The 25,043-nt window shown below is 38.8% G+C and overlaps 1 protein-coding gene across 5 annotated transcripts in view; it reads right to left on the bottom strand.

Annotated features, from left to right (window-relative positions):
* Positions 1-748: 748 nt before the first annotated feature.
* Positions 749-25,043, bottom strand: part of NEK4 (NIMA related kinase 4) — a 29,074-nt gene continuing 4,779 nt past the window's right edge. For 3 of the 5 annotated variants that reach the window (XM_036878201.2, XM_036878198.2, XM_036878202.2), the window contains exons 3-15: positions 23,950-24,147; positions 23,658-23,765; positions 22,278-22,432; positions 20,883-21,024; positions 15,997-16,401; positions 11,223-11,372; positions 10,524-10,673; positions 9,987-10,053; positions 9,126-9,235; positions 7,966-8,054; positions 6,522-6,727; positions 5,931-6,064; positions 749-1,744 (exon numbers count right to left, since the gene is read on the bottom strand). In XM_036878201.2, the coding sequence (XP_036734096.1) occupies positions 1,652-1,744; positions 5,931-6,064; positions 6,522-6,727; positions 7,966-8,054; positions 9,126-9,235; positions 9,987-10,053; positions 10,524-10,673; positions 11,223-11,372; positions 15,997-16,401; positions 20,883-21,024; positions 22,278-22,432; positions 23,658-23,765; positions 23,950-24,147 (2,007 nt within the window). In that variant the 3' untranslated portion in view covers positions 749-1,651. The remainder of the gene's footprint in view (positions 1,745-5,930; positions 6,065-6,521; positions 6,728-7,965; positions 8,055-9,125; positions 9,236-9,986; positions 10,054-10,523; positions 10,674-11,222; positions 11,373-15,996; positions 16,402-20,882; positions 21,025-22,277; positions 22,433-23,657; positions 23,766-23,949; positions 24,148-25,043) is intronic. The other 2 variants (XM_036878200.2, XM_036878203.2) reach the window with 2 other exon arrangements.

Genomic DNA, 25,043 nt, shown 5'->3' with positions numbered 1-25,043 from the left:
CTGCTTTTGGTTGGCCAGAACAGGTATTTACTAACACTTGATGCTCTTCGCTTTGTGCTATTCCAGGTTTTACCAAAGGTCCCATAGGAACATTATTTTCAAATAGTGAGCGAAACCTGTGTGTGGAAATGCAGCACTTCTAAAAGAGAAAAATCAAAACCAGAATCATTGACTGTTTAGAAACTAATATCAAAAAGAATATATCTAAAGTATCTGAAATGTGGCCAAAGGTATATTGAGAAGGAAATTCATGAGAAGAATGCTTAGACAAAAATATATAGAATGGGAGTAATAGATTTTTTTAATTCTAAGAAAATACGTACTTTGTACCATAAATTAGAAAAGTAAAACATGACTTTCCAGAAAGATTTCTAAAACATGCAAGAAATGGTGAATAGCTCATAAAGACAAATGGTTTGCCAAAGGTTTGCCCCCAGGTGGGCGCTGGGACTAGACGGCCTACAGTGAGAGCAGGCTCCCACAATCCCTGTGAAGCGATAAGCGGCCTCGGAAACCAGGCAACCAGGCTGCAGGCACCGCGGGACCCGGCCGCGGGCGTTTATTCACCACCGTGCCCCGCCCGACACAGCACCTGGCCGTGGTGGAAGCTAGGTCTGTTCAGTGACAGGAAGGGTACGTTTCATTATTTTGTGTGTCTAATTTTCAAAGAAGGTAAGGTATTTTAATTATATAGGCATACATATATAATTATTTTTGGTGGAGTATTCATGTTTACAGAATACAGAAGTGAAATTTACTTAAGGCTTTTATTTTATAAAACTATTTCCAAAATGGGAATTACCCCTTATTAAACAACTAATAAAATATGTAATAACATAATCATGCATTTAAAACATAGGAAGACAACCAAAATTTCATGTGCAAGAGGACATACTTCAGGACACAAACTGAAATGTTCAACATAACTAAAAGGAGCTGGACTTCACTTACAATCACTGAATTGGAAAAGGAATTAGTGTTGAAGAACGTTTTCACTGATGAAAAAATAAATCTAAGAAAACCAGTGGATAAAAACATGATTTACGAAGCAAAAATATTTCTTAGTTTCAATTTTTACATCTACTAAATGAGGTTCATATTAATCAAAATAAAATAAACATCACAGTATATAAAAAAGGGATTCAACTGCTCAAGTACTAGATAACAACTTCATATTCTTTAAATCTATTCCCAGAATCGTGAATTGACTTTTTAAAAAAATAATTTATCAACTACTACCGAAGGTTCTCAACAGAAAAAAGTAGTGTTACTGGACATAGTATGTCTTTATTTCTCCTATTGCTTTTATCACTATAGTACAATATAAAACTTCCAGTATTTTATGGCCCTATATTCAAGCTAATTAGTACATTAGAAATATAAAGTTCTAGATAAGAATGTGGTTTAAGGATCGTAAACAGCAACCAAATGTCTTACAACAAGTCTTCCTCATAAACAGAAAAAGATAGCCAAAGGTTTTTTTCTTTTGTGAGCTTGCTTCATACTATTCTGTTTTGTCCCATTTTTTTCCCAATAAAAAACACTCCAAAGAGACACAAGGATGGTAAATGGCCTCCACCCATTATGGGTTTGTTTCTGTTTAAGCCAAAAATCTTTGAAAGTAGTTCTTTAGTTCTGGCAGAATAAATTCTCAAAAATTCACATTTTCTTCAAAAAATTTCAACTGGCGAGCTTTCACACTGTAAGTCGTATACTTTTCACCCATATGCTCACGCAAACGTACCTATTTGGGAAACAAAAAGAATATCTGTATGTAGTAGAAACAATACTTTTGTAATCTTAAAAGAAGGGCTTTTCTAAGCAAGGTCCTAGAGGTGGAAACCATATGGAAAATATGAATCATTCTATTTACATAAAATGAAAAACTTTAACACCAAAAAATAAAGTTATAAGAAAGAGCAAACAATAGGGAAAATATTTGCATCATACATGCCTAAGAATACATATCACTAACAAGGAGTTCTTAGAATCAATAAAACATTAGAATATTAGAATTGATCAAATCAAGCCAATAGATAATTCAGGAAAGGCATTTACAAAAAATAAATGACCAATTATATGGAAAATTAAATCTGACTAGGAATCAAACAAATGTACTATGTGACACTCAATGTATGTCTGTTGAAAGAAATGTTTGAAATTAAAAATAACACCTAATAAGGTGTTAACAGGTGTCATGCACCTCCTGGTACAATGCAGTGAGAAGGACACACACACATAATCTGCCAAATGCATAATCTGAATCTATTCATGAGGAAATACCACACAAATCCAAACCAAGGGGCGTTCTAAAAACAGATGGCCTACAACACTTCAAAAATGTCAAGGCCATGAAAAACAGGCTGAGTAGCAGTTCCAGATTAAGGGAGACAGAACAAATATGAAATGTAACCCTAACTGAGGAGCTTTGCAGGCCCCTCAGTGAAACTAGTGAAAACCACCCTAAAAACCAACCATTTCAAGTCTCTGGAAATGGTCCTAATGGCATGGAGCAAATAAAGACACTTTTTTTTCCCAAGAAAATCTACTAAAACTCAGAAGAGTGTCTGTCAGTCAGTGGTATTTGAACTAAGACCAACTGCCTCCCTCCTCATGCCCAGTTCAGTGAGACAAAAACTCTACACCAGGCTGGCGAAACCAACAGCACGGGGCCCCCTGTTGCCCAGTTCCTAGTCCAAAGGTATCCGTTACCTCATCCTGCCCCGCAACCTGGTGTCAAGGATACGTTTTGGGAGAGTGCAGCCAAGAGGCAGAGGCTTCCTTCCTCAGACTCAGCTTGGCCTCAGGACGGAGGCGTTACCTTGGGTGCAGGGCCACTGAAAATCCCGGAGCCCCAGTCACCTTTGCCCAGACAATAAATGAAGATTCCATCCTGAGCAAAATATGCTGAGAAGACCAGAGGCTACCGCCCCTCCCCCTCACTGAGCTTCTGCGGGGAGGCGGGTATCACTCAGAGACAAGCAAGCTATTGTCCTCATTCCCAGTTCCAGAGCTGGGCCCAGAAATTTTGCCTGGGGGGAGAAGCAAGACATAAAATAACAGCAAATGTCCTCAATGAACGGACTTCATGTGTCTGCAACTTTCTCACAAGTAGATTTTTAAAAATTGTACATATGGAGAAAGAATGATAAAGCAAAAGTGGCAGAACGAGAAACATTAGGGAATATAGGTGAGGAATATTCAGGGATTCTTTGTACTACTTTTGCAACTTTGTTAGTCTGAAAGTATTTCAAAATTAAAAATCAAAACAGCATTTAGAAATCATTATTAAATTGGTAGAGAATCAACTATGTTTTGAGGAATTTAAGGCTTTATTTTTGGTTTTATTATTATTCCTACCAAAGCACTTGAACCACAAATATACAAAAAGAGCAACTACTCCAAAAATGTTTGTTCAGCCACTTCTTCTCTGAAAATTTTCATAAGGCAGGTGTGCTATAATGCAGCTGACTCACTGGAGAATAATGTGCAGGCCCTGAACTGTGATGGTCATCATAACCAGGAGTGAGCCCTCCGAGAGGAGCAGCGGCCCCGCCGCACAGGAGCGCTCTGGTCAGGGGTGCTTGTTACTACGAGGGGCTGGCTGCTTTTTAAGCTCGGTTGTACTGTTAAGTGAAAAATACAAAACTGTATGTAGTATAATCTGTTTTTGCTAAAAAAATAATAAAGGCTGTGATATATATATGGATGGATGTGATGGATGTGTGTACATACACAGTAAACTACAGACGTATATGCAGGAGAATGAAAGGCAGTATAGAACAGTGGTTAGAAGCATAGATTCTGAAATCAGACTATACTGAAAGCCAATTGTCCGGGCAACTGTTAGCGGTGTGACCTTGTGCAACTCTCTCTCTCTGTGCTTCAGAGTCCTTGTCTGTAAAATGGGGATACTAGTACCAACTTCACTGGATTGCTGCAGATTTTAATGAGTTAATACATGTAAAATGCTTAGAACACTGTGTGGTACTTTTTAACTACTGCTACTGCTATGATTGTTTACAGAATGGTAGACAACAAAATGTGCAATCACGGAATGCTAAGATTACACTGATTTTTTAAGAATTTATGTAGATCTAAATGTTCTCTGGCAACCATGTATTTACTACCTTTGTATTCAGCCAAGGAAAGACAACATAGCTTTTAAAAATTAGTATAGAATTATTTGTTATAGAATATAAGTATGCCTTATTTTTTACTTTCAAGTCTGTGAACAGTATAATAAATTTCTCAAGAAAAAGATATAAGTATAATAACAGTGACTTTAAGCAGAAAAGTCAGGTGAGTCAAACTAAAATGTATTTAAAGCAAAATTCTATAGAATCCTAATCAAAATCTCAGCTGGTATCATACAGAAATTAACAAGCTGACCCTAAAATTCACATGGAAATGCAAATAAAAGCCAAAATAGTCTAGAAAAAGAAGAACAAAGTTGGAGGATGCACACTGCTTGATTTCAAAACTTCTCTAAGACTATAGTAATCAAGACATAAGCAGAGACATAAATGAATGGCACATAACTGAGAGTCTAAAAGAAACCCGTACGTTGTGGTCAACTGATTTTCAACAAGGGCGCCAAGACAATTCAGTAGGAAAAGAACAGTCTTGTCAACAAATGGTGCTAAGACAACTGGATAGGTACACGCAAAAGAATGAAGTGGGAGTCCTTCCTTACACAACACAAAAAATGAACTCAAAATGGATTAGAGACCGAATTGTAAGAGATGATATGATCAAACTCTTAGAAGAGAACAGAGGAATTAATCTTCAGGATCTGAGGTAAGGCAAAGCTTTCTTAGGTGTGACATCAAAAGCACAGATGACAAAAAACAAAATGATGAATTTTCAACAGAATGAAAACCTTTTGTGCTGAAAACAACGCCATCAAGAAAATGAACTAACAACCATAGGAAAGGAAAAACTTTGGCACAGCATGCATCTGATGAAGGACTTGTATATTCCAGAATATACAGCAACTCTTCCTATAATGCAACAGTAAAAAGATAAACAATTTTAAGATGTGTAAAAGAACAGCAATAGGCATGTCTCCAAAAAAGACATATGAATGGTCAGTGGACACACAAGAGATGTTCACCATCCTTACCCATTAGGGAAAAGAGAGTCAGAGCCATGAGCTAGTACTTCCCACCCACTGGGATGGCTGCCATCAAAAGGCTGGCATGAACAAGTGCTAGCAAAGACAGGGAGGAATCAGAACCTCTGTACAGTACTGGGGGGATGTAAAATGGGGCAGCCCCTTTGGGAGAGACTCTGGCGGTGCTTCACAGCGTTCAACGTGGACTCTGTATGATTTAGCACTTTCCACTCCTAGGAATATACCCAAGAAAAATGAAAACATGTCCACACTAAAACTTGTGCATGAATGTTCACAGCAGCATTATTCATAATAGCCAAAAAGTAGAAACAACCTAAATGACCATAGTTGATGAAAACATAAACAAAAACATGGTATAGCCATACAATATATATTATTTGGCCACATAAAGGAATGAAGTACATGGTATGTGCTACAATATGGATGAATCTTGACAACATTACATTAAGTAAAAGAAGCCAGTCACAAAAGACCACAGATTTCATCTGATCCCATTTAAATGAAATGTCCAGAACAGAAGAATCTACAGACAGAAACATCAGTGGTTGCTTAGGGGTGGGGGCGTATGGGGGACAATGAGGAGTAACTGCCGACGGGTACAGGTTTCTGTTAGTGTAATTAAATGTCCTAATATCAATTGTGGTGATGGTTGTACAACTCTGTGAACATACTAAAAACCGCTGAGTTGTACACTTTAAGTAGATAAAATGTACAGTATGTTAGTTATATTTCAAAAAGTTGTTTACAAAGATTCCATGACATAAGCAGCTGACACAGCTAATGGGACACCCACCTCTCTCTCCAACTCATCCTCCTCTTCCAAAAGATCATACACCTGCTCTAAAAGTTGGATCCCCAGGCCTTGGATTACATCCGCTCTCAAGACTTCAACTATTCTTCTGATCTTCTCAGAACCTGGCACGATAGCTAAAAAGCAGTAACACAGGCATGGGGAGAAAAATACTTTCACCAAACAAGAAGAATGCAATGTTTTTTTAAAAATCTTGTCAGGTTAAGATTCTTTTCACTTTGACAATAGTTTGGTTTAATGACTTCACATATTTTTAATGACTAACAGTATATATATAAACTTCACATCTCATTGTCATCTCCTAAACCTAAAAACCACAACTATCCAATCTGAAGAAAATCCACTTGAAAATCCAAACATGTATTTATTTACATGTATTGTTCAAAACAGATTTTCATGTAACTTTTCAGGAACACAACTGTTGCATAAGAGAAGATATACTTTTCATGGAGATATCCAAATGAAGTAGCAGAAAAGCAGAGAGAAAAAAAAATTCCAAGCACTCCTTGGTTTGACACATTTCTCCAATAAACACATGCTCTCCAGTTTTCCGTAGAAGAATAAACTCATCACCTGAAGGTAGCTCTCTAAAATGGAGTTCCCCTGCCTCCTCTGCAACCTTCCCATGAAGTATCAGCGTGTCCCGGTACTTCCGATGAAGTTTAAATTCTGACACCGAACCTGGTACTGGGAGATCGTCACAGCTCTCTTTAGAGTCCAGTTTTAGGGTCTGAGTCATCAATTGCACCAAGTCACTCATTTCATTTGAATGACCTTTCCTAGAAAAAAAAAATTCTCCTTGTTACTTAGTTGGATTCATGGAAATTTTTTGTTAAAAAAGTAGATACCAAACAACCTTTAGGAAGTTCTGCTTCTAAATAGCCAAGCAAATTCCTACAGACAGACCCTTCCATAAGTAACAAGCATGAACTCTGAACAAAATACTAAAATCAACTATGTGAAGGCAATGGAGAATGTACAAAATCTGCAGGCAGATTCCGGAGGGCAGTCAACAACTTTTACCCCAAGGGCAGGCCACAGGGAGCTAAAGTACAACAGAAAACCCACAGTCTTTCTGGCCTGCAGAACCAGAGGACAGAGTTCAAGACAACCACTGCCACCAGAAACTGAGAGAGGAATCTAAAGAAATGAGAAAGCCAGAGAGAGGAAGCCCCTGATTCTGTGTATAAATTCTGCCCAGCAATTTTTAAGTGGTTTAACTACATCCAAACACAAACCTCAAGAGTATTTACAGAAATATAAAAATACCAGCCCTAATTAGATAAAATTGATAATGCCTGGCATTCACTCAAGAATACCAGACATGCAAAGAAGCAGGAAAACATCACACAGTTGTGACAAGAAAAAAATCAGTTAATAGCAACAGACTCAGAAGTGACACGTGATCAAATTAATAGGTAAAGACATTAAAGTGGTTATTACAAATACATTCCACATGTCCTAGGTAAAGGAATTAACATAATAAGGAGAGGCATGGAAGATGTAAAAAGACCCAAACTAAATTCAAATAAATGAAAATACAGTATATTAAATGCCTGGGATGAGATTAACAGATTAGATACTAAAGGAGAAAAGACTAGGGAACTTAAAGATATAGCAATAGAATCTATGAAAAATGAAACAGAGAACAAAAGCCTAAAAAGAAAACACCAACAGTGAGCTATGGAACAACTTTAAAACAATCTAGTATGTATGTAAGTAGAATCTTCAAGAGGGCAAGAAGGGGTCTAAAAAATATTTGAAGGAATAAGCCAAAATTTTTCCAAATCTGATGAAAACTATAAACGCACAGAACTAAGAGGACATTCTAGAATTATTATGAATGAAAATCAGATGTGTTCAATAGAACATATTTTTAGCTCTAGCAGAAACCAAAATACCACTTACAATGTTATCAATGACAGCACTAAAAGTCTGAATACAACTATAAATGTACATTTAGGAGTAATTCAAACAGAAATAGTTTATGAAGGAAGACAGAAAAGTAAGAACTTACCCTTCCCTGGAATCCCCATCTGATTTATCAGTTGAACTTGTAGAAGAAGTTAACTCATCTTCAGAGAGACAGTGGGTGAGTTTCCTTTCCTATTAATGTTTGGAAAACAAAATTCCACATGACAACACAACCAGAATGTACTATGTGAGAATCTTAGATGCAATGTCCAGTTGCAATATACACTGAGGTCCAATTTAATAGGAGAAATAGATATAAAAGTTGAAGTTACTTTACCCCAGTGATGTCCCAGTTCACCCATTGAGTTCACAAGTGAAGCCGAGGAACATCAAAGTGAAGTTTTACAAGGCCCTAAAAGTCTCAGCTAGGAAGAAATTTCCTTTCCAGAGGAATGAACAGTTCTAGTGTTCCAACTACTAAGCAGAGACCTGGTGCGCTAAGGACTATTGGCACTTTCAACTAGATACAATGTCACCTATAAAAGCAACCTCAGTTTGTTCATATGTGAGAGTCTTCGTTAAAATGCTTTACACACACAAACTTTAAAACTTTGGAAAATGGAGAGGATCATCTTAATACTAAAGCCAACTAAATCACAGAAAGAAATTCAAAGAAAGAAATCTTCACTACTTTCAAGGGCAAGATATTTCTATGTTTTTTTAAAATAATATGCTTCTAGGAATGATGTCAGGAACTGGAATATAGAAAATGGATATTATTACACAGGAAAGTAAACGTGTTGGAAACCTTGCAATTACCCATGTAGCCACTAGATGCTGCCACTGTATCATCCCTGGGCGAGAAGGAAGTTATTTTTTTCTTCACACAAACACAGTAACAGGAAAGATTAGCAAGTGAGACTAACATCTGGCAGGAAGGTGGGTATATATTGGTTATACAGCAGAATTTGCAGAGTGTTGTCCAGTGGAAGCCCTTTGAAGTCTTGTTTTAAAGAAAACTTAAGAAAGATATTAACTAGACTACTATTGCTTACGAAGAATGCCTGAAAAATTCATTCCATTAATGAAGCAAACAATCCTTTTAATTATTATTGACCAGTTCTCTTCCTTATCAAGACCAAAAAGGGGTGGTTGAAGCCAGTGCTGTCCCAGAAAAAAGTGGAGCTGGATTTATGAGGTTTTCCTTACTGGGCTTGCCAGAGGTAGCCGTGCCCACCTTTTCCCCAGGACTATGTGATGTACCTGAGCAGCACAGCAGTCCGAAGACAACCTTCGGGCAGGGGCGGGCTGGCCTTCCTCTTGGGGTTTTCCTGGCGCTCCTGCACTCAGAGAAGCTCTCCTCGCTGAAGGGCCTGAAAAAGTGACCAGCTCCAGTGGCTGTTTGTGATGGACCCGCCTCAACGGAAGAGGGCTCTGCGCCAGGTACAGAAGGTCCCCCAGCACATGCCGGCCCAGAGCTAACTCGGCACACTCATCCTCACTCTGGTATGTGACACCTCAGCTCAGCCTCAGCTCTGCGTCTACCAGCTCTGTGGCCTTGCATAGGTTACTTAACCCCTCTGAACCTCAGTTTCCTCAGCTGCAAAATAGGAATAATGCACCCTACTTGTGACAGTTCCTGTAAATATGGAACTAAATAATTCCCTTAAAGTGCTTACCATAATGCTCTGAGACACAGTCAGCATTCAGTAAATGGAAAGCGCTAGTCTTATCTCTATATACTAGTATAGGGATGATTGGAGCTCCCAGCTCAGGGCAGCACCATTCACCGGGCTTCCTCTCTTTTCCTGAGAAGAGAACATTTCTTGGACCCACAGACTCTGAACATGGAAAGAAACTGCACTGTTCAGTCTCCCAGGAATACTGCCACTCAGACTCCTCCTGCTCTTCTGAATACCCTCTTCCCCTGATAATACAAGTTCCAGATCCAACAGCCTGTGCTCAAGTTTTAGAAAGTTGACAAAGAAACTAAAAATTCTTCCAATCAGTTTCCCAAATGGACTACTAATGCTGAAAATTCTTAGCACCTCACAATCAAAACCAACTCTATGTTCATGAGCCACATGACACCTCCACCAGATGAAGGCAAGCGGACAGGTGTACCTGAGGGGCGCGTCTCTTCCTGCGACTGCTTTAGTCGCCTCCTCTCTCTTGCCGATAATGGTCGATCCTTTTAAAGAGAGTCAGAGTTACTTACATTCCACTCACCATTCCTCTAACACCAACACATAGCATATTATCCAGCACCATGGGCAAAGGCCTTGCACCCCTAAGGGCTTTAGGGGAGTGTCTGTTTGAACCTGGCCCTGTCAGGGCCTCGAAGGCACTAGCCAGGAATGAAAACAGCCCTCGTTTCTGAAGGACTCATTTTTGGAAGGACAAATGGGGAATTCTGCATTTCCTACATTCGGGATCTACTTGGTCTCCTTAATTAACTGTTAGTGACCGTCCCTGGAACTATGGAATCTGTTCAGTTCAATCAAAGCTTCTAATGAAAACTCACAAATTTGTCTTTTCCATTGTTTGGCAAAAAGCAGGGCTAAGATGTTTTAATACAAAACTTCACAATATCTGCAGGATTTTACAACCAAAAAGCTTTATAAGAAGATTTTTAAAAATCCAACTCATACTCCCACAAACCTTTGATGATGACATCTCACTGCTCCTTGAACTGCTCACGGACCCAGTGGCTACTCTGCTTTGGTTTCCAGCATCCTTTTGTGTTGATGTGACATCCATTCTTCCAACAGTGGGAAGAGAAGGCAAAAGGCAAGGAGAGGCCTCTTGGAACTTAAATAATTACAAAAGAGGGGACATTATCACTTTCACATACAGCCACCTCTGAAGCTGCCCACCTTTGGTAAGTCTCCTGTGTATTGTCAGTGATTTGCTTCTCAAAAACTTCAAGACATGGCATTTGGGGGCAAAGAAACTCTATCAAGAGTGAAGGACCATCTAAGAATCCTACAGAGTGGGTGCACGGGCAAGATGCAAGTTACGTCCAGAAATAAGCATCACCGTGACTGTGCGGAAGACGAGGGAGATGGTGTCCACGGTGTGAGACAGCAGGGCCAGGGGGCCCTCGTCCGCCTGCTCCTTTGACTCTCCAAACGGTCTGCCCTGCCTCTCCAGGGAAAGCAAGAGCCTTACCCTGCTTCCCACCCACTAACGTTTGAAAATGAATCTCAGCAATGCGCCATTGCCAGCCTTCTCCAGAGGCGCCCTGCACTTCTTACGGGCCCCTCTGGCCAATGTTCACCACTCTAAACAGAATTCCTGAAGTCGGCTTCCCAAGCAGCGGCACTGCGACTTCCTCCAGCGCCCCCGCAGCCCGCTGACCTGTCTCTGCTCCCCGCTGCACTCAGTCTGTTCTCTTTTCTTGTGTCGCCGCTGCCGGGACAGGGAGGGTTCAGACCCAGAGCTGTGTGGCTGGAAACCTGGGTGGATTCCGTCCTGTCTGTCTGTAACACATTCACCAGCAACTTCATCCTACAAAATAACGGAATGAAACGGAAAATAAAACAGAATAATGAAATAGTCTTTTGAACTTCTAAGTGGCCAAACCCTCCACACCTCCTTTTAAAATCACAAATGAAAATGAGAAGGAAGAGTTTCTCTCTCAAAATGAATGCTGATTTGCTGTGTTGACAGGCTGAGAGAAACTGCTACCATCAGTCATTCACATCTTCTGGCTTTTTTTCCTCTTTAATCAAATAAAAATTATTATTTTGATTAAACTACTCAGCTGATTATTAATCTGAAATTATTCGTGTTCAAATTGGCTTTTTTAAAAACATCTTTTCGTAACTTTCAATAGGTTTTCTATTCAGAAAATTAACAAATGTTGTAAGTAAACTCCACTTTAACACACACTCCCTAGCAAACGGTTATTCGGATGCACCCTGAAGAGAGCACTGAGTCTGGGTCACATGGGTCATATCCGAGAAACTTCAGCTCCCTGACCCTCAGTTTCCTCATCTATAAATGGGCATAATGCCTCACACACACTGCGGGATGCTGCAGGACCAGAGCGGGGGGCGCGCGAAGTACTCAGGACTATGCCTAGCACATAGTCTAGCATATAGTCTAGCACATAGTCTAACATATGCCTAGCACATGTTAGACGCTCAACGACAGGAGCTAATACTACAGTAGTAATGATAAATTACCTTTTAAGTTAGAAAGATCACCAAGGACTTAGTATTTTATTTGGATACCTGATTTTAGAAACTAATGCATATCAAACATTAAAATAAAACAGATGTTCACCTTTATTTTTTTAAACAATTTTTAAATATCAGAATATCTAGGTTTTCAAGTAGATGGACATTGTTAATTGAACATCAATCAATCAAGACTTCTTATCAAGAGCCTACTATGTGGTACATTTTAGAAAAGCAATGTGATATGAATAAAAGGTGAAACTGCTTTCTAAGAGTCATTATCATTAAAACATTATTATCTATCATTTAAATCCTCTAGCAAACACAAAATAATGACTCCTATAGGTAAAATAATTTGTAAATTTATTCTTCAAGAGTACACCTAACATTATGAATAAAATATAATAAACGATTAAATTTTACAATATTATTACAAGGAGACCAGAATAATAAACAATGATTGATAACAATTCTGAAGAGTGAAATAAATGTTTCTCTGCTGATAAGTTTATACATGTACAGAGTGACAGAAAAAATGACTTAAGTAGTTTCTCCATAAAATCCAATTGGTCCTGAAATGGAAGCAACCTAAGTGTCCATCAGTAGATGAATGGATAAAGAAGATGTGGTACATATACACAGTGGAATATTATTCAGCCACAGGAAGAAAACAAATCCTACCATTTGCAACAACATGGATGGAGTTGGAGGGTATTATGCTCAGTGAAATAAGCCAGGCAGAGAAAGACAAGTACTAATGATTTCACTCATCTGTGGAGCATAAGAACAAAGCAAAAACTGAAGGAACAAAACAGCAGCAGACTCACAGAACCCAAGAATGGACTAACAGTTACCAAAGGGAAAGGGACTGGGGAGGATGGGTGGGAAGGGAGGGATAAGGAGCATTACGATTAGCACACATAATGTACAACACAGGCAGTACAACACAGGGAAGACAAGTAGTGACTCTATAGCATCTTCCTACGCTGATGGACAATTACTGTAATGGGGTATGTGGTGGGGACTTGATAATGGGGGGATCCTAGTAACCACAATTTTGCTCATGTGATTGTATATTAATGATACCAAAATAAAATAAAATAAAAAATAAAAAGTAGCAAAAGGAATAAAATACTTAGAAATAAATTTAACAAAAGAAGTGCAAAACTTGGACACTAAGAACAACAAAACATCATTGTAAGAAATTACAGACCTAATAGAGAAAGACTTCTCTATGTTCATGGGTCAGAAGACATGTATAGAGACAGCCATGATCCAGAAATGACCTGCAGAGGCCACGCAATCTCTATCATAATCTCAGCCCTTTCTGAACAATTTGACAAGCTGATCTTACATCATATGAAAATGCAAGGGACCCCAAATGGCCAAAACAATATTGAAAAATAAGAATAAAGTTTGGGAAACTCAAAATTCCCAATTTCAAAAACACTACAAAGCTCCAGTAATTAAGACAGTATGTTACTGACATATAGATCAGTGTAACAGAATTGAGAGTTTAGAAATAAACTATTACATTTATGGTCTGTTGATTTTCAATGAAAGTACCAAGAAAATTCAATAAGGAAAGAAAAATCTCTTAATGAATGGTGCTGAGACAACTGGATATTCACATACAAAGAATGAAGTTGGACCTCTTCTTTACACTGTACACAAAATTTAACTCAGAACAAATCAGAGGCCTAAATATAAGAGCTAAACTATAAACTCTTAGAAGAAAACATAAGAGTAAATCTTCATGACACCAAAACACAAGTGACAAAAGAAAAAAATTGACAAAACTGGATTTCATAAAAATTAAAACCTTTTGTGCTTCAAAGGACACCATTGTGAAAATAAAAAGACAGCCCACAGAATGAGTGACCATATTGTCAGATTTTACCTCGGATAAGGGACTGACATAGACTAAAGAATTCTTACAGCTCAGCAGTAAATAAATAAACCAATTAAAAAATGGGCAAAGGATCTTAATAGGTATTTCTCCAAAGAAGATAAACAAAAGGCCAATAAGCACGTGGGAAGATGCTCAGCACTAGCTGACACTAGGGAAATGCCAATCAAAATCACTATGACTTACCAGTTAATACCCACTACAATAGCTAGAACCAAAAAAATAGGAAATAGCAAGTGTTGGTGAGGATGTGGAGAAACTGAGACTCTCAGATATTGCTGGTGGGAAGTAAAATGATGTAGTTGCTTTGGAAAAGTTTTACAGTTCCCCCAAAAAGTTAAACACAGAGTTACCATATGACTCAGCAATTCCATTCCTAGGTATATACAACAAGAGAACTGAAAATATGTGTCCATACAAAAACTTACACAAGAATGTTCCTATTATCCATAGTAGACAAAAAGTGGAAACAATCCAGATGACTCATCAACTGATGAATGGAAAAATAAAACACGGTATATACACACAGGTGGAATTTGTCAATAAAAAGGAATGAAATACTGATATGTGCTACAACGTGGGTAAACCTTGGAGACACTATGCTAAGTAGAAGAAGCCAGACACAAAAGGCCTTACAGTGTACGACTCTATTCATATCAGTGCTCAGAACAGGCGACCCATGAAAACAGCAGGTGCCAGGGGCAAGGCAGAACGGAGAGCTACTGTCGCTGAGCGAAGGGTCTCTGAGGTGATGAGAATGTTCTGACATTAGACAGTAGTGATGACTGCACGACTTTGTGAATATACTAAAAACCACTGAATTGGTACTTTAAAAATTAGAAAAATAAATAGAAAAAAAAAAGTGAACTTAAATGTAATTTGACAGCCAAGTAGGACACATACAATTTTATCTATAAAGTCCTAAGTATCCAGTGTCCAGAGAAAGCTTAAGACTATACAGCCAAACCTTGAACAATGGGGGGCTACGGGCGCCAACTCCCCCCACCTTCAAAAACCTGCATGTAACTTTGAGTTCCCAAAAACTCACCTACTAATGGCCTACTGCTGGCCAGAAACCTTACTGATAACATAGTTCATTAACACATATGGTGTATGTTATATGTATATTGTACACTGTTTACAATAAAGTAACCTAGAGAAATGTTTTTTCAAATTGTCCAAAATCTCCAAAAAATTTTCCAACATATTTATTGAAAAAAAATCAATATAAGTGAACTCATATGGCTCAAACCCGTGTTGTTCAAGAGCCGACTGTACTTGGGTTTTAAGCCAATGACCTTAAATGACAAGGGCATCATACTTGTACTTTTCCATAAAAACAAAACTTTATTAAAAACATTTAAAATGTGTAAAAGTTTTATATATAAATATGTATAAAAGATGTCAAATATAAAAATATATCAAATTTAAATATATTTAGCATGAATTATAAAAATATAGCAAACACATACATTAAATATATTTTTTAAGAACCTTACATATGAAAACATAAAGTTAATCAAATGTTCTGGCTTTCTCCCTAATCCTCAGCTATTACTGTGCTTCACCTAACTTAGGTTTCTTTCCAAGTTCAAGGAGATCATAAACTTTAAATTTACTCAAAATAGTCTCAGTATCAAAATCCTTTTGTTCTTTCCCTTTTCTTCCTTCCCATTTAGTCCAACACATAAGATGTTTTTTTATTCCTTACAAAATCAGATCAATCACCATCTTTTCAAAAGCAAGAAGGAATGTGATATTATCTAATTGTTAGAACTACTCATCCACTTGGAGGGGTAAGGGAGGGATGCAGAAAAGGGGAAAACATATGCAGAAAAAAAAAGCATGCTTCCACCAAGCACCCTGTGCCAGAGTGCAGGGGCATCTACCATCCCTCAGTCCTATCCTTTGGTGCCTGTAATGTTCAAATGGGTAGAATAACTAATTTTCCTAAAATGACAGACCGAACAGCACAGCCATGCCTGTGAAACCGCACCCTCCAGCCTATTCTCTGAAACAGCACCTCAGGCATCTCACTCACCCGGTCCTTCGGCTTCTGGTCTTTGTTTAGGGGCTGCAGAGGTTTCACTGCGTCAGTCCTTTCTCTGGTGATATCATCAGAGGACCACGTGGGAATTAGGTTTCCAGGCTGAGTGCTGGACTTAGACTTATCCTGCAGGTTCTCCTTCTCTTGAGAAATAGTGCATGTACCTTCTAGCTCAGTAGAGGCAACTAAGTGTCTTGGCTGACTCTCCCGAACTCGGCCACCATGGATGGAGTCCCTCCCTTCTGCAGGTAAGATGTCGATATTCACTCTACTAACTGTGGCCAGTGATTCTGCGGGATTGCTTGTGTCTGGTCCATGGGTGTGGCCTTCCAGACTTGTAGGTGTCTTCAAGGGGCCAAGGACTACGGGTTCCTCCTGGGACAAACATTTGTCTTCATCCTGAGTGAAAACAAGCTTCTAAATATCACAGCACCCTTTGCAATATTAAAAAATTAACTCAAAATGGAACAACAGGTTCCTTAGAAAGTTAAACACAGAATTACATTGACCCAGCTATCCTACTTCTAGGTTCAAACCCCAAAGAACTTAGTAGGAACTCAAACTGTTCACCAATGTTCACAGCAGCATTATTCACAATAGCCAAAAGATGGAAACAGCCCAAATGTCCATTAGCAGATGAATGGATAAACAAAATATGGTATATACAAACAAGGAATATTATAAAGCCATAGAATGGAAGTTCTGATACATGCTACAACATGGATAAACCCTGAAAACATGCTAAGTGAAATAAGCCAGACACAAAAAGGCAGATATTGTATGATTCCACTCACATGATGTTAAGCAGACTCATACAGATGGAAAGTAGATTAGAGGTTGCCAGGGGGTGAGAGGAACGAGAGTCATTGCTCAGTGAGCACAGAGTTTCTGTTTGGAATGATGAAAGAGTTTTAGAACATAGTGGTGATGGTTGCACAACACCGTGAGTGTAATTAAGGTCACTAAATTGTACACTTAAAAATGGTTCAAAATGGCAAATTTTATGTTATATATATTTAACACAATAAAAAAATTTTGTAATGGGTCAATAACCTAAATAGAAGAGCTAAAATTATAAAACTAGAAAAAAACATAAGCATACAACTTCATGACCTTGGATTTGGCAAGAGATTCTTAGCTAAGCCACCAAAAGCACAACCAACAAAAGAAGAAACAGCTAAACTGGGCTTCACCAAAATTATAAACATTTGTGCATAAAAGGACATTATAAAGAAAGTGAAAAGACAACCTACAGAATGGGTGGGAATACTTATAAATCATGTATCTGATAAGCATCTAGTGTCCAGAATATATAAGGAACTCTTGAGACTTCAACTAAAAAAATAAAAATAAAAATAAAATGGGCAAAGACAAAAGTCACAGGATCATCTCCATAAATGCCAAAAAAGGATTTGGCAAAATTCAACATCCATTCATGATAAAAACTCTCAACAAAGTGGGCATAGAGGGCAAGTACCACAGCATAATAAAGGCCATATATGACAAACCCACAGCCAACATCATACTTAACAGTCAGAAGCTGAAAGCCTTTCCTTTAAGATCAGGAAAAGACAAGGATGCCCACTCTCTCCACTGCTATTCAACATAGTTCTGGAGGTTCTTGCCAGAGCAATTAGACAACACAAAGAAATAAATGGCATCCAGATTGGTAAGGAAGAAGTCAAACTGTCACTGCTTGCAGATGACATGATACTGTACATTAAAAACCCTAAAGAATCCACTCCAAAACTACTAGAATATCTGAATTCATCAAAGTTGCAGGATACAAAATTAATACACAGAAATCTGTTTCATTCCTATAAGCTAATGATGAACTAGCAGAAAGAGAAATCAGAAAAACAATTCCATTCACAATTGCATCAAAAAGAAAAAATATGTAGCAATAAGAAGACAAGTAGTGACTCTATAGCATCTTACTATGCTGATGGACAGAGACTGTAATGGGGTATGTGGGGGGGACTTGGTGATGGGGGGAGTCTAGTAAACATAATGTTCCTCATGTAATTGTAGATTAATGATACCAAAAAAAAAAAAATACCTAGGAATAAACCTAACCAAGGAAGTGAAAGACCTATACTTTGAAAACTACAAGACACTCATGAGAGAAATTAAAGAAGATACCAATAAATGGAAACACATCCCGAGCTCATGGATAGGAAGAATTAATATTGTTAAAATGGCCATCCTGCCTAAAGCAATCTACAGATTCAGTGCAATCCCTATCAAAATACCAACAGCATTCTTCAACGAACTAGAGCAAATCATTCTAAAATTCATATGGAACCCCAAAGACCCTGAATAGCCAGAGCAATCCTGAGAAGGAAGAATAAAGCTGGGGGGATTACGCTTCCTAACTTCAAGCTCTACTACAAAGCCACAGTAATCAAGACAATTTGGTACTGGCACAAGAACAGAACAATAGACCAATGGAACAGACTAGAGAGCCCAGATATAAACCCAACCATATATGGTCAATTAATATATGATAAAGGAGCCAGGGACATACAATGGGGAAATGACAGCCTCTTCAACAACTGGTGTTGGCAAAACTGGACAGCTACATGTAAGAGAATGAAACTGGATTATTGTTTAACCCCATACACAAAAGTAAACTCGAAATGGATCAAAGACCTGAATGTAAGTCATGAAACCATGAAACTCTAAGAAGAAAACATAGGCAAAAATCTCCTGAACATGAGCAACTTCTTCCTGAACGCATCTCCTCGAGTAAGGGAAACAAAAGCAAAAATGAACACATGAGACTACATCAAACTGAAAAGCTTCTGTACGACAAAAGACACCATCAATAGAACAAAAAAGCATCCTACAGTATGGGAGAATATATTTGTAAATGACATATCCAACAAGGGGTTAACAGCCAAAATATATAAAGAATTCACACGCCTCAACACCCAAAAAGCAAATAACCCAATTTAAAAAATGGGTGGAGGATATGAACAGACACTTCTCCAAAGAAGAAATTCAGATGGCCAACAGGCACATGAAAAGATGCTCCACATCACTAATCATCAGGGAAATGCAAATTAAAACCACAATGAGATATCACCTCACATCAGTTAGGATGGCCAGCGTTGAAAAGACTAGGAACAACAAATGCTGGCAAGGATGCAGAGAAAGGGGAACCCTCCTACACTGCTGGTGGGAATGTCAGCTAGTTCAACCATTATGGAAAGTGGTATGGAGGTTCCTCAAAAAAATAAACGTAGAAATACTATTTGACCCGGGAATCCCACTCCTTAGAATTTACCCAAAGAATACAAGTTCTCAGATTCAAAAAGACATATACACCCCTATGTTTATCGCAGCACTATTTACAATAGCCAAGGTATAGAAGCAACCTAAGTGTCCATCAGTAGATGAATGGATAAAGAAGATGTGGCACATATACACAATGGCATACTATTCAGTCATAATAAATAAATAAATCCTACCATTTGCAACAACATGGATGGAGCTGGAGGATATTATACTCAGTGAAATAAGCCAAGCGGAGAAAGACAAGTGCCAAATGATTTCCCTCATTTGTGGAGTATAACAACAAAGCAAAACTGAAATAACAAAACAGCAGCAGACTCACAGACTCCAAGAAGGGACTAGCGGTTACCAAAGGGGAGGGGTGAGGGAGGGTGGGTGGGGAGGGAGGGAGAAGGGGATTGAGGCATACTATGTTTAGTACACATGGTGTGAGGGGTCACGGGGAAGACAGTGTAGCACAGAGAAGGCAAATAATGGATCTGTGGCATCTTACTACACTGATGGACAGTGACTGCATTGGGGTATGTGGGGGGACTTGATAATATGGGTAAATGTAGTAACCACATTGTTTTTTCATGTGAAACCTTCATAAGAGTGTATATCAATAACACCTTAATAAAAAAAAAATGGGCAAAGGACTTAAAGCATTTCTCCAAAGAAGCTAAACAAATAGCTAACAAGTTTGTGAAAAAATGCTCTATATCATTACTCACTAGGGAAATGCAAATCAAAACTGCAATGAGGTGCCACTTCACATCCACTAAGATGGCTAAAATCAGAAAAAAAGAAAATAACGAGTTGACAAGGTTGTGGAGATACTGGAACTCTCGCGGATGGCTCATAGGAAAGTAACATGGGTGCAACCACTATGGAAAACAGCATGATAGTTCCTCAAAAAGTTAAATATAGAATCACCATATGACTCAGCAATTCTACCACTAGATATATACCCAAAATAACTGAAAACAGATACTCAAATACTTGTACACAGAGGTTCATAGCAACAATCAAAAGGGCAAAACAACCCAATATCCACCAGTGAATGAATGGATAAACAAACTGTGGTGAGTAAAAGAAGCCAGACACAAAAGGTGACATATTATATGACTCCATTTATATGAAATATCCAGAATAGGCAAATCCCAAGAGGCAGAAAACACATTGGTGGTTTGGATGGAGGATAGAGTGAGGAGGACTACTTACTGGGTATGGGATTTCCTTCTGGGGTGCTATGAAAACGTTTTGGAACTAGATAGAAGTGATGGTTGCAGAACATTGTGAATGTACTGAATGCAATTAACTGTTCATTTTTAAATGGTTACCCCTATGATATGCAAATCTCACCTCAAAAAATAGATTATTAAAGTTATTACGGCATTGACCCCATGAACAGTTTGGCAGGCCACTGTGGATAAAGGTGGCTAAATGAGTCACATTCACCAGTATTCCTTCTTTACAATGCAGAACTAAGTACCCAACAGAATCTCTAGTAAAGCCTAATCATCTCACATAAAGTAATTGCTTGGATAACTTATCATTTTAATACACTTTCTAAAACACATGGCCTTTAAAAAGAAACATACCGTCACATACGTCTTGGAGCCCTGAGAAGAGTGTGGCTGCGGAGAGACTATTTTATGATTTGATTCAGCCTTTCCAGAAACCACTGTAGCGACACATTTGGATTTAGAGTCACCATTTTTAATATTATTTTTGGAGGTTTTTCTTTATGAGGAAGAAAAGAAGAAAAAGTTATTACCAATAGAGTGAAGATCAAAGGTTTTTATGTCTATCAGGAAATGTGTGTATACATTATACTCCCTACTGGAACTCCTCCATTTACAGAGAGCAGTCTTCTAAAATCCAGGGAGACTTCTATAAAACACTTGACCAGCACTCTTCAAAAAGTCAAGGTCGGGAAAAACAAAGAAAATGAGAAACTGCCAGAGACCCAAGCTGACTAAGGGGACCTGAGGACTAAATGTAACATGGGGTCTGGCAACAGGAAAATCACATTAGTGGGTAAATGCTGAGAGCCAAATGGAGCCTGGGGTTTGGTCAACAGCAAGCTTCTGGCAAAGGCACCACGGGAAGGTAAAATTTTAATGACAGAAACTATGAGGTGGACACAGAAACCTCTGTACTCTCTCCGCAGTTTTTCTCAAAATTTAAAATTATTCTAAAATTTAAAATCTGAGAAATTACTTCACATACAGAACTACCAGGATAACTTTCACCTTGAACTTTCACTTGTTTGTAATAATACCACAACTGCTTTGAGACAAAAATGATTGGTATATATAGGAATAGTCCCCAACTGTTAGACTATGACGTTTCTACAACTAGGCTTCCTCGCTGGAGAATTCAAAGGGAGCACAAACACCAGCACCACGGATGCCAAAGGTCTTTTTCGTGGGACATTATAGGTGATATAAACAAAGAGATGGCCCCTCTCTGTCCTCTGGGGCCTGACACTCCTTCCCAAATTTACCATGTCACAACGCATTAATCATGAAGGTCTTGTCCAATCCTGTTTTAGATCCTAGAACAGCTATTTAATGAAGACAAGACCTATAAGTCAAAGAAAGGAGTTCTGTTTCCCTGGAGAAGTTATCTGAAGAGGGAACCTTATGAAGCCTCTCAGAAATTTGAACACTATTTTTTAAATGTCTATTACCTTACATAGTTTATAATAGGTGAAAGGTTTCTCAGATAACCCCTCATCTTACTATGGTTTCTAAAACACAGATTGTGCTCAGTACCTCTTGGAATCCTCTGAGGAATGTAAAGGGATCCTCGAAATGGTTCTCTAGATTTCTGATTTTAGCAAGTGTGCAAATCTCAATATGTGCTCTAATCATGCAATTTTACTTGGTATTTTTTAAAACCTCACCATAAATTCTTGCATATGAAAATTACAGAAGCTACTCTCCGATGCCACCTATCGAGCCTGCCTATACGCAAGGGAAGTTTCTTACGCTTTCGTGGCCTCCAGAAACAAGGCGATTTGGCTCTTAATGTACGGCTGCCGCAGGATGCTCCTCACAGACGGCCGCTCTTCGGGCCTCTTGCTCAGCATGGTTCTCATCAGTTCTGCCAGCTCCGGGCTATAATCTTTCGGCATTGGTGGGAGCTACAGCGAAAAACACAACAATTACAACTAGTGGCCTTGTGAAGTAGAAGAGGGTAGAGGTCTCCCAATATTCATTTCAAGTCATTATCCACGTAAGGTTATCTGCATGCAGTCGTCCACAGGAAGCTGGCTGGTGTCCTGGTTCTAACAGCAAGTTGTAAGATTGTAAAAGCATATCCTTCAAACTGGCAGTCCCGTTCGAGGCCTCTCGCTTTTGGAACTAAAGCCTGACTTCCTGAAGATGTGTGTACCAGGTTATTCACTACAGTATTGTTTCTGAAGTACAGGTTTCGCAACTGGAAACAACCTCGCATCCACACAGGATTTGGGCAATAGATTATGGTATATCCTTTTAATGAAATGCCAGGCAGCCTTCTAAAAAATAAAAGACTTACAGGTACCAACCTGGAAAAGATGTCCCTCATTGATTAAGTGCACAGCCTGATTTCACTTCAGTTATTTTTTAAAGTATCTGTGTATATATGTGCATACAGACACCCAGAGTTATGTCTGTGTAAAGACAAGAAGAAACTGGGAAGCCTGTGACTAAATTGTTAGCAATGGTAATCTCCAGGGGATGGAAATGGATAGAAAGAGGGGGGATTTCACTCCCTTCTTGTTTGACCCTTTAAGTAGTAGAATTATGGGCAAATTTTACCTTTTCTTGTGTCTTTCAATATTTTCAAATTAAAAAATTAAATGAGTGTTGGTATGATATTAAAATCGGTAGGTGATTGACAGCCTTAAAACTTAATGGTGCGCGATGCCTACAAGGCCAAGAGCAGTAGCCCCAGGGAACTGACATGTACAGGTGGCCACTCTGGAGCCTCTATCACACGTGTTCGGCAATTCTCAACCGGTCACGAGTGATTGTGAGGACTGTCAAAGGAGCAACACGTTCAAACAGAGTGGGCTCATTCCAGCGGGGTTCACTGCACCCTAAGCCCCTTAGGAGAGACTCCCAACAGCCTCGCAGGGCTGTGGCTACAAGGTAGTGGTTTTCAAAGAGCCAATGCTTCGGAGCCGTTAAGCCACCTTTACAAGTCAATGCTGAGAAATAAAAAATCCCTTCTCCAGTTCAACCTTCCTCACAGAAGGGACCCAACCATCAACTATCCACCCAACATCAATGATTACTCACTTTTGCCAGGAGATACTTAGAAAGCTGCAATAAATTCACCTTGCTCCAATCATTAAAAACAGCTAGTTCCAGAATATCCTTTACCTTTCCTTCAATTATCCGATAAACTAAAGAATTCATGTCTTTTGCATTGAAAGCATGCTTCAGGGTGGCCATTTCGTAAACACAGCATCCCAGAGCCCAGACATCAGACTAGAAAAGAAAAATAGCCAATGGTTAATGTTGGCATGCCTGACATTTTCCTCTTAAAAAAAAAAAAAGACATTCTCTTAAGCCAGTTCATAGAGAATTCTTCTGACTTACTATTCTGATGGATTCTGAAATTATGAGAACAACGCAGACAGCAGGTGAGCTGGTATGCACAGACCAGTCCTACCTTATAGTTGTAGGGCTTGTTCGAGAACAGTTCGGGGCTCATGTAGTAGGGGGTGCCGATGAGGGTGCTGGCCATGTCGCAGTGGCTCTCCAGCACTCGGGCAATCCCCAGGTCACCCACTTTGATGATATTTGTTCTTGTTAGGAAAACATTTTGAGTTTTCAGATCTCGGTGAAGGATGTGCTTTTCATGTAAATACTGAGGATAGAAATAAAACTTCATTAGATGTAAACAGGCTTGTCTACTTATTCCTGACTCCTTATTCACCATTCATGATTGCATGAGTTAAACAGCCTTACTTACCCACATATCAAGACACTACTGTTTTATAACCTCTAAATAAAAAGTCTAATTTACAACTTTCTGAAGTAGGAAATTAAGTTTCATGCATTAATTTGCCCAAGATCCTTCCCAATTGTTCCCTGGTGCCTTGACAATTATACTATTTAGTGTTATGCAGATCCAGTTAGAAACATGCTTACAAACTCCCACTGACGGTACAAGGACAACTTATACAAGGTCAGATGCACATCCCCCTCAGACTCATGAAACCTTCAGCTTAATGATATTTTCAACTATAACAAGATCACTTTTACTTAGAGAGGGTACCTTAGAATTTAAACATAGTCAATTAATTCTGGATAAATCTGCCCAGTTCCAGAATGGTATTTCATAGTCTCACTTTTGAATACATGTATATTAAAACACAAACATGTTTTGCCTTTCCACTCACTGCCACGGCAGGTTAAAGTGCAAAGCCCTACAGTTCAGGCATGTTAATTAGCCCAACCACCTTTCAGTACAACACAGCTGACCAGCTGATAACAAACATGGTCATTCTTTGCCCTTAGTGGACTCGGGGTCCTTAAAATTGCCTGCTATAACATTAAATGAATAAGAGAATTGTCATCCCCTGCCACGAGACATGAAATCCATGTCTACTTCAATACAGACATCCGTCATTCAGAAACACTCCAATGCGACATTCAGCAAGAAGTCCTGGGTCCACTTCCTAAGTGGATTTTTAAAAAAATACATTTTGTCCATGTAAGCATCTGAGAAAGCATTTTCCTACGCTCCACCTGCCATCCCGT

Source organism: Manis pentadactyla, chromosome 1 (genome assembly GCF_030020395.1).
Source record: "Manis pentadactyla isolate mManPen7 chromosome 1, mManPen7.hap1, whole genome shotgun sequence".
Taxonomy (NCBI): domain Eukaryota; kingdom Metazoa; phylum Chordata; class Mammalia; order Pholidota; family Manidae; genus Manis; species Manis pentadactyla.
Note: the sequence above shows the minus strand (reverse complement) of the source record. Positions and strands in the feature narration are given on the sequence as shown.